We start from the raw sequence: 10,670 nt of genomic DNA, 5'->3' as shown, positions 1-10,670 counted from the left end.
TTGCAATGGGGGCGAACTGATGGGGACAGAACTGCAATGGGGGCAGACACAGTGGGGACAGACAGTGGGGCAGACAGTGGGGACGGAAGCAGTGGGGCAGTGGGGGCAGACAGTGGGGCAGACAGTGGGGGCAGACTTGTGGGGCAGTGGGGGTGGGGCAGACAGTGGGGACAGACAGTGGGGACAGTGGGACAGTGGGGGCAGACACATGGGGAACTGACAGTGGGGGCAGGCAGTGGGGGCAGACAGTGGGGAACGGGCAGTGGGGCAGGCAGTGGGGCAGACAGTGGGGACAGTGGGGGCAGTGGGACAGTGGGGACAGTGGGGACAGTGGGACAGTGGGGACAGTGGGACTGGGACAGACGACAGTGGGGGCAATGGGGCAATGGGGAGACAGACAATGGGGAACAGGCTGCAATGGGGCAGGCACAGTGGGGCAGACAGTGGGACAGGCAGTGGGAGCAGACAGTGGGGCAGTGGGGCAGGCAGTGGGGGTGGGGACAGTGGGGACTGGACTGCAGTGGGACAGACAGTGGGGACGGAGGCTGCAGTGAGACGGGCAGTGGGGGCAGGCTGTGGGGCAGACAGTGGGGCAGACAGTGGGGCAGACAGTGGGGACGGGCAGTGGGGACGGAGGACAGTGGGGGACAGTGGGGTGGGGGTGGGACAGTGGGACAGTGGGGACAGTGGGGCAGTGGGGCAGTGGGGACAGTGGGGACAGTGGGGACGGACAGTGGGACAGACTTGCAGTGGGGCAGTGGGACAGTGGGGACCATGGGGGCAGACAATGGGGACAAACTTGCAATGGGGAGACAGGCTGCATGGGACAGACACTGTGGGGGCAGGCACAATGGGGACAGACAATGGGGCGGAGCAGTGGGGCAGACAGTGGAGCCAGTGGGGCAGTGGGACAGTGGGGACAGTGGGGGACGGTGGGACGGGGAACGGCAGTGGGGAGCAGACAGTGGGGGCGCAGTGGGGCGCAGTGGGGGGGCAGTGGGGGTGGGACAGTGGGGGGACGGGAGGGCAATGGGGACAGACGATGGGAGACGTGCACGATGGGGCGGAACGTGGGGCAGACGGTCGAGGTGCAGTGGGGGGCAGTGGGGGCCTGCGATCGTGGGGCCTGATGGGGGCCTGGGAGTGGGGCCTGGGGCAGGATGGGAGACAGAGTTAGTGGGGGCAGGTTGCAATGGGGGCAGACTTGCAATGGGGAGATGAAGTTCTGCTGGACAGAACTTGCAATGGGGGCAGACACAATGGGGACGGAGCAGTGGGGAGGCGGGCATTGTGGGGCAATGGGGCGTGCAGTGGGGGCAGTGGGATGGGGCCAGTGGGGCAGTGGGCAGTGGGACGGGCAGTGGGGACAGACAGTGGGGCAGACTTGCAGTGGGGCAGACTCAGTGGGACAGACACTTGGGGGCAGACAAAGGGGCAGGCTGTGTGGGAGGACTTGCTATGGGGAGAACTTGGGAGGGAGACTTGCAAGGGGCAGACTGCAAAGGGAGACCCAGACTTGCAGAAGAGACCCAAAGAACTGTGGGGCAGAGCCTGCTGTGGGACGGAGCCTGCTATGGGAGCGAGCCTGCTATGGGGAGCCAGGAGGCCTGCTGTGGGGCAAGGCCTGCTATGGGGCAGCTGCTGTAAGGTGAGCCTGGGAGCCTGTGGGCAGTGGGGGGCAGACCCATGATGGGAGAACTCGCAAGGGGAACTCGCAAAGGGGAACTCATGGGGGCTCATAAAGGGGGGAACGCAAAGGGGGGAACTCATAAGGGGAACTCGCAAAGGGGACTCGGGGCGGGCTCGATGGGGGCGGACTCGATAGGGGGACTCACAGAGGGCGAACTCTGGGGGCAAGGGGGGGCAGGAAGCCTGCTATGGGGGCAAACCTGCTATGGGGCAGGCCTGCGATGGAGAGCCGATGGGAGTGAGCCTGCGATGGGGTGAGCCTGCGATGGGGCAAACCTGCGATAGAACCCAGGAAGCCGATAGAACTTGGGACAAAGTTGCTATTGGAACAAACATGCTATGGAATGGACTTGCTATGAAACAGACTTTATGGGACAGACCTGCTGCAGGACAGACCTGTGCAGAACGAACTTGCAATGGGGAGACTAACTTGCAATGGGGCAAACTTACAATGCGGGCAGACTGCAAGGGCAGGCACAAGGGGAGCAGACACCAAAGGGGCAGGCTTTTATGGGAGCAGGCCTGCTATGGGGCAGGCCTGCTATGGGGCAGAGCCTGCTATGGAGCCTGGCCTATGGGAGGCAGGCCTACTGGGGCAGGCCTGCTGTGGGGGGGGCAGGCCTGCTGTGGGGGGGGCAGGCCTGCTGTGGGGGGGCAGGCGGATGCTGTGGGGGGCAGGCGTGCTGGGGGCGAGCCTGCTGTGGGGGGGCAGATCTGCTGTGGGGGCAGATCTGCTGTGGGGGGGCTGAGCCTGCTGTGGGACAGACACAGTGGGGCGGGCAGTGGGGCGGAGCTGCAATGGGGCAGACTGTGGGGGCAGACCGTGGGGCAGGCTTGCAATGGGGCGGGCAGTGGGGCGGACACGTGGGGCAGACGATGGGGCGGAGGCCGATGGGAGCCTGCGATGGGGGGGGAGCCTGGAGTGGGAATGCGATGGGGAGCCTGCGATGGGAGCCTGTGTTGGGACTGAGGCCTGCGATGGGGGCGAGCCTGCGATGGGAGCGAGGCTGCGATGGGGCAGGCCTGCTATGGTGAACTTGCTATGGGACAGAGTTGCTGTGGAACAGAACTGCTATGAGACATTGCTGGGACAGACCTGCTGGGACAGACCTGCAGTGGGGGCAGACCTGCAGTGGGGGCAGACTGCAGTGGGGCAGACTTGCAGTGGGGCAGACTGCAGTGGGGGCAGACTTGCAGTGGGGCAGACTTGCAGTGGGGCAGACTTGCAATGGGGCAGACAGTGGGGGGCAGACAGTGGGGGCAGACTTGCAGTGGGGACAGACTTGCAGTGGGACGGACCTGATGGGGCAGACTTGCAGTGGGGCAGACTTGCAATGGGACGGAACGTGGGACCAGAGGCCTGTGGGGCAGGCAATGGGGGGCAGACAGTGGGGAGACGGAGCTTGCAATGGGAGAACTTGCAAGGGCAGACTTGCAATGGGGACGGGCACTGTGGGAGAACTTGCTATGGGACAACTTGCAAGGCGAACACGCAGGGCAAAGGGGCAGACTTGCTATGGGGCAGACTTGCAATGGGGCGGGCTGCTATGGGGCAGAGCCTGCTATGGGGCAGGCACCATGGGGGCAGACCTGCTATGGGGCAGGCCTGCTGTGAAGCAGGCCTGCTGTGGGAGCGAGGCCTGCTGGGAGTGAGCCTGCTGGGAACGAGCAACTATGGGCAGGCTGCTGAACTGGGAACCTGCTATGGGACAGACCTGCAGCAGTGGGGACCGAGACTCATGGGACCGGCAGTGGGGGCAGACTCGCAATGGGGCAGACTCGCAGTGGGGACGGGCAGTGGGACTGGCAGTGGGGCGGACAGTGGGGCGGGCAGACCCTGGGGGGGGGGACTCATGGGGGCTGGGGACTCATGGGGGCAGACTGGGGCAGACTGTAGGGGAGCCAGACTCTGAGGGCAGACATAGGGGCAGACTCACAGGGGGCAGACTCATGAGGGGCAGGCCTGCTATGGGGCGGAGAGCCTGCTGTAGAGCCTGCGATGGGAGCCTGCTATGGGCAGGCCTGCGATGGGGCAGGCCTGCGATGGGGCGAAGCCTGCGATGGGCAAGCCTGCGATGGGGCAGCCTGCTATGGGACAAACTGCTGTGGGACGAAGTTGCTATGGGACAAACATGGAATGAACTTGCTGTGAAACAGACTTACTATGGGACAGACCTGCTATGGGACAGACCTGCATGCAGAGACAGACACAGTGGGGCAGACTTGCAGTGGGGACCAAACTTGCAATGGGGGCAGACTTGCAATGGGGGCAGACTGCAATGGGGCAGACTTACAGTTGGGGCAGACTTGCAGTGGGGGACGGGACTTGCAATGGGGCAGACTTGCAATGGGGGCGGAGCTTGCAATGGGGCAGACAGTGGGGGCAGGCAGTGGGGGCAATGGGGGCAGACTTGCAATGGGGGCAGACGTGGGGGCAGACAGTGGGGGCGGAGCAGTGGGGCAGACAGACTGCAGTGGGGGCAGACAGTGGGGCAGTGGGGCCAGACTGGTGGGGACGGGCAGTGGGGCAGTGGGACGTGGGGCAGTGGGGAGCAGTGGGGGCAGACTTGCAGTGGGGGCGGACAGTGGGCAGACTTGCAGTGGGGGCGGACAATGGGGCAGACTTGCAGTGGGGACAGACTTGCAATGGGGGCAGACTTGCAATGGGACAGACAATGGGGCAGACACAGTGGGGACAGACAAGTGGGGACAGACACAGTGGGACAGACAGTGGGGACAGACAGTGGGGACAGACTTGCAATGGGGACGGAACTTGCAGTGGGGACGGAGCAGTGGGGACAGACTTGCAGTGGGGACAGACAGTGGGGCAGACTTGCAGTGGGGCGGACAGTGGGGCAGACTGCAGTGGACGGAGCAGTGGGGACAGACTTGTGGGGGCAGACTTGCAGTGGGGCAGACTTGCAATGGGGACCCAGACAAAGGGCAGACACCCAAGAGACGAACAAAGGGACGAACTTGCGGAGACTTGCAAAGATCTCTGCAATCACTTAAGTGGTGCAGTGATCACCTGAAGTGAACCTCAGTTTGTTTCACAGATTAGCCAACCTAACCTGCAACCTAACCCCAGAGCGAGGGTGTTTAATCAGGTGATAAACTAGAGATGAGAGAAATCAGAGTTATGTAATATCGTCTCCACAGAAGTTAATAGTCAGTGTCGAGGAATTTACAGATTGGGGATACATATATTTTGTTTATGACATTGAGTGCCCATAGGGAAGGTATACAGACAGAGACTGGACTCATTTATGGTATTCCGGATGATAAAACTGAAGACAAAATTGGTCAGGATAAAACTGAGACTCAATTTCGTCGCAATAAGTTCACAAGAGAGTGATGAGCTGGAGGAGAAAGGAGGATCGATGGAAGTCCAGGTGCACTCATAATTTGTTGTTGAGGCAAGTTGGTAATTAGTTCTCCCAGGCTCACCTGTACGACACACGCAAAAACACATACACACACACACACACACACACACACACCTACACACACACACACACACACACACACACACACACACACACACACACACACACACACACACACACACACACACACACACACACACCACACACACACACACACCACACACACCATACACACGCCACACACACACACACACACACACACCACGCACGCACGCACGCACACACACACACACACACACACACACACACACACACACAAAAACCAGAGAGTAAACAAAACAACTCCCGCCGTGAGAGACAGGTGAGACGGCCAGGAAGGTGACGGACACACTTCATTAACTCCAGTATATTAAGTAGCCAGGTATATACTACATGGGTCAAGAGGAGGGATGGGTTGAGGGCAGGTGGAGGGGGTGATGCGGGTAGTGTGGGAGAGAGGGTGGGGGCGGCAGCAAGCGTCTATACCATCACTGAACAACATTACTTCACTACTATCGCTCAAACCTCATATTTATAAACATCACCAAGTTATTTTCTTTTGTTGGTCTATAAACAAAATGGGTCGTAGATACACATACTTTTAATATAATAATTGGAGCCTATTGTAATTTTTTTACAATAATAATAATAATAATAATAATAATAATAATAAAACAATGTATAGAAAGAAATTTATAATATATGTAGCTGTTATTGATGGCCAGTGAACCAATAATACCATTTTAATTATATTCCTCTTAAAGTATAAAACCAGATACGATTATATACAGTAATTTTGAACAACAACAAAAGTAAAAAAACAATAACAAATATATTTTCTTTACCATTTGACAAGTATTCCACCAAGTCATATATTTACCTATAATTAACATCAATAATAGTCTATGATATAATTACAGTAACTCTATAATGGATTCAGTTCCCTCATACGTTTACCAAGTCACTGTAACTCTGAAATATAATTTTAATGTGGGAAAATTTGGATGTACCGGTAATTAGAATGGAGAGAGAGAGAGAGAGAGAGAGAGATACGCGCATGTATGTGGTGTGTCTAGCAGGTAAAAATACAACAGAAAGAAGAATACGAATAATAAAACTTGATAAAGGGAGAAATGGGAGAGCGATGATAAGAATAGAGAACCTGTCATGTATAGATACTCTTTTTATTTCATTTTTTCGTGGGTGTAACTGCAGGCGAGAGCAGACTGTAGCGCGGGGCCGTGACTACCATGAAAGACTGAGTGGCTACTATGAAAGATTGGTGACTACATGAAAAGACTGAGTGACTACCATGAAAGACTGAGTGAACTACCATGAAAGACTGAGTGACTACCATGAAAGTGCGTGAACTACCATGAAAGACTACGTGAACTACCATGAAAGACTGAGTGGCTACCATGAAAGACTGAGTGGCTACCATGAAAGACTGGTGGCTACCAAGACTGCGTGAACTACCATGAAGACTGGTGACTACCATGAAAGACTGAGTGACTACCATGAAAGACTGAGTGGCTACCAAGAAAGATTGGTGACTACCATGAAAGACTAGTGGCTACCATGAAAGACTGAGTGGCTACCATGAAAGACTAGTGGCTACCATGAAAGACTGGTGGCTACCATGAAAGACTGAGTGACTACCATGAAAGACTGGTGGCTACCATGAAAGACTGAGTGACTACCATGAAAGACTGAGTGACTACCAAGAAAGACTGAGTGACTACCATGAAAGACTGGTGACTACCATGAAAGACTGAGTGACTACCATGAAAGACCAGTGGCTACTATGAAAGACTGAGGTGCGACTAGAAGACTGAGTGACTAAAAGACTAAGTGGCTACAGAAAGACTGGTGGCTACCATGAAAGACTAGTGACTACCATGAAAGCTGAGTGGCTACCATGAAAGACTGAGTGGCTACCATGAAAGACTGAGTGACTACCATGAAAGACTGAGTGGCTACCATGAAAGACTGAGTGACTACCAAGAAAGACTGAGTGACTACCATGAAAGACCGAGTGGCTACAATGAAAGACTGAGTGATTACATGAAAGACTGGTGACTACCATGAAAGACTGGTGGCTACCATGAAAGACGAGTGGCTACCATGAAAGACCGGGTGACTACCATGAAAGACTGGTGGCTACATGAAGACTAGTGAAGACTGAGTGGCTGAAAGACTGAGTGCTACATGAAAGACTGAGTGGCTACCATGAAAGACTGAGTGACTACCATGAAAGACTGAGTGGCTACCATGAAAGACTGGTGACTACCATGAACCAGTGACTACCATGAAAGACTGAGTGGCTACAGACTGAGTGACTACCATGAAAGACTAAGTGGCTACCAAGAAAGACTGAGTGGCTACCATGAAAGACTGAGTGACTACCATGAAAGACTGGTGGCTACCATGAAAGACTGGTGGCTACCATGAAAGACTGAGTGACTACCATGAAAGACTGAGTGGCTACCATGAAAGACTGAGGTGACTACCAAGAAAGACTGGTGACTACCATGAAAGACTGAGTGGCTATGAAAGACTGAGTGATTACCATGAAAGACTGGTGGCTACAGACTAGTGACTACATGAAAGACTGAGTGACTACATGAAAGACTGAGTGGCTACCATGAAAGACGAGTGACTACCATGAAAGACTGAGTGGTACCATGAAAGACTGAGTGACTACCAAGAAAGACTGAGTGACTACATGAAAGACCGAGTGGCTACAATGAAAGACTGGTGATTACCATGAAAGACTGAGTGACTACCATGAAAGACTGAGTGACTACCATGAAAGACCGGTGGCTACAATGAAAGACTGGTGATTACCATGAAAGACTGAGTGGCTACCATGAAAGACTGGTGACTACCATGAAAGACCGGTGACTACCATGAAAGACTGGTGGCTACCATGAAAGACTGAGTGGCTACCATGAAAGACTGGTGACTACCAAGAAAGACTGAGTGACTACCATGAAAGACCGAGTGGCTACAATGAAAGACTGGTGATTACCATGAAAGACTGGTGACCTCCATGAAGACTGAGTGACTACCATGAAAGACCAGTGGCTACAATGAAAGACTGAGTGATTACTATGAAAGACTGAGTGGCTACAATGAAAGACTGAGTGATTACCATGAAAGACTGAGTGACTACCAAGAAAGAACTGGTGACTACCATGAAAGACTGGTGGCTACCATGAAAGACTGAGTGACTACCATGAAAGACTGAGTGGCTACCATGAAAGACTGAGTGACTACCAAGAAAGACTGAGTGACTACCATGAAAGACCGAGGTGGCTACAATGAAAGACTGAGTGATTACCATGAAAGACTGAGTGACTACCATGAAAGACTGAGTGACTGCAGACCAGTGGCTACAATGAAAGACTGAGTGATTACCATGAAGACTGGTGGCTACCATGAAAGACTGGTGACTACCATGAAAGACCGTGACTACCATGAAAGACTGATGGCTACCATGAAAGACTGAGTGACTACCAAGAAAGACTGAGTGACTACCATGAAAGACCAGTGGCTACAATGAAAGACTGGTGATTACCATGAAAGACTGAGGGGCTACCATGAAAGACTGAGTGGCTACCATGAAAGACTGAGTGGCTACCATGAAGACTGAGTGGCTACCATGAAAGACTGGTGGCTACCATGAAAGACTGGTGGCTACCATGAAAGACTGGTGATTACCATGAAAGACCGAGTGGCTACCATGAAAGACTGAGTGGCTACATGAAAGACAGTGGCTACCATGAAAGACTGGTGACTACCATGAAAGACTAGTGACTACCATGAAAGACTGGTGACTACCATGAGACTGAGGTGAACTACCATGAAAGACTGAGTGACTACCATGAAAGACTGAGTATTACATGAAAGACTGAGTGGCTACCATGAAAGACTGAGTGACTACCATGAAAGACTGGTGAACTACCATGAAAGACTGAGTGATTACCATGAAAGACCGAGTGACTACCATGAAAGACTGAGGTGGCTACCATGAAAGACTGAGTGACTACCATGAAAGACTGAGTGACTACCATGAAAGACTGGTGACTACCATGAAAGACTGAGTAACTACCATGAAAGACTGAGTGAACTACCATGAAAGACTGAGTGACTACCATGAAAGACTGAGTGACTACCATGAAAGACTGAGTGACTACCATGAAGAACTGGTGGCTACCATGAAAGACTGAATCGGATTATATATAATTAGTTTATTGCGGTAATTAAATGAAAACAACCATTGATAAATATTTCGGATTATCTTATTTTTTTACACTACACAGAAATATTTTACATACATACATACACACATACATACATACATACAGGCATTACATACATACATACATACATACATACATACATACATACATACATACATACTGTACATACAGGCATTACATACATCCTATACATACATACATACATACATACATACATACATACATACATGAAAACAAAGAATAAACAATATACTGAAAGAACAAAATTGGAAGAATATACAATTATTCTCCAATAATGACTCTCTCTCTCACAAAAAATATTTGACTAGATTCTTCTTGATCCCTGCACAAAGTTGAATAGCATAACAAGCACCACTCGGGAATTTCCACGCCGTCAAAAATGAATTCAAATTTCATGTATTTTGTGGAGTCCACTGAGGCTTTCTGTGCCCGCTCAGGGCTTTAATGTGAACAGGAAATTCCCGACATCCAGGGTAATGTTTTACATCTGTTACTGGAGATGGTGGGAGGAGGAGGAGGAGGGAGGAGTGGAAGATGGTGGAAGTAGAAGACGGGAGGAGGGAGAGGAGAGGAGATGGGATGAAAGAGGTAGGTAGTGGAAGAGGGGAAGGTGGTAGATGGTGGAGGAGGAGGGAAGATGGGGTGACGGGGGAAGGAGGAGGCGGAAGAGAGAGAGAGTTTTCATTCATTCAACAGAAACCGACAGAAAAGCAACCCTCCTTGACCCTAGGAAAAAAAAAATAAACGCTGACTGACATTCATTCCACAAGAATGGTGACTGATAAACCGACATACAGACACACGCGAATGGCTAGAGGCAATGACAGGATTTTGCCACACCGACTCTTCTCATGACTGACTGACTGACTGACTGGTACGTTAATGAGTCAATATCTGACTTTTCTCTGACTGACTGATTGGCTGACTAATTCACCATAAAAAACTCAAGAAACGAGGAAAAAAACCGAAAAAACTCGAAGAAAAATACAGGAAAACACGAGAAAAAACGAGAAAAACGAAAAAAACGAGAAAATACGAGAAAAACGAAAAATAGAAGAAAAATACAGGAAAAACGAAAAAACAATATAACACAATACACACACGAGAAAACACGAACAGTGAATCTCCCGTGTTCGCTACAGCAGTGTTTGTTTACCGCAGCTCTGAACTAACCTAACTGATGTCAACGCTCCCCTGTACAGTTGTGGACAGAACACCTGGCAATATCTGGCATATACTTCTGGGTCACATCTGGTTTCTGTCTAATAAT

At 51.8% G+C, this 10,670-nt stretch overlaps 1 protein-coding gene across 1 annotated transcript; it reads right to left on the bottom strand.

Annotated features, from left to right (window-relative positions):
* Positions 1–1,173: 1,173 nt before the first annotated feature.
* LOC121855696 (proline-rich protein 36-like) lies at positions 1,174–1,740 on the bottom strand. Its single transcript, XM_042350779.1, has one exon. It carries the CDS (start codon positions 1,738–1,740, stop codon positions 1,174–1,176), a length of 567 nt encoding a protein of 188 aa, XP_042206713.1.
* Positions 1,741–10,670: the final 8,930 nt, after the last annotated feature.

Source organism: Homarus americanus, unplaced genomic scaffold (genome assembly GCF_018991925.1).
Source record: "Homarus americanus isolate GMGI-L3 unplaced genomic scaffold, GMGI_Hamer_2.0 scaffold15383, whole genome shotgun sequence".
Lineage (NCBI taxonomy): Eukaryota > Metazoa > Arthropoda > Malacostraca > Decapoda > Nephropidae > Homarus > Homarus americanus.
This window is presented reverse-complemented; position numbering and strand designations above follow the sequence as displayed.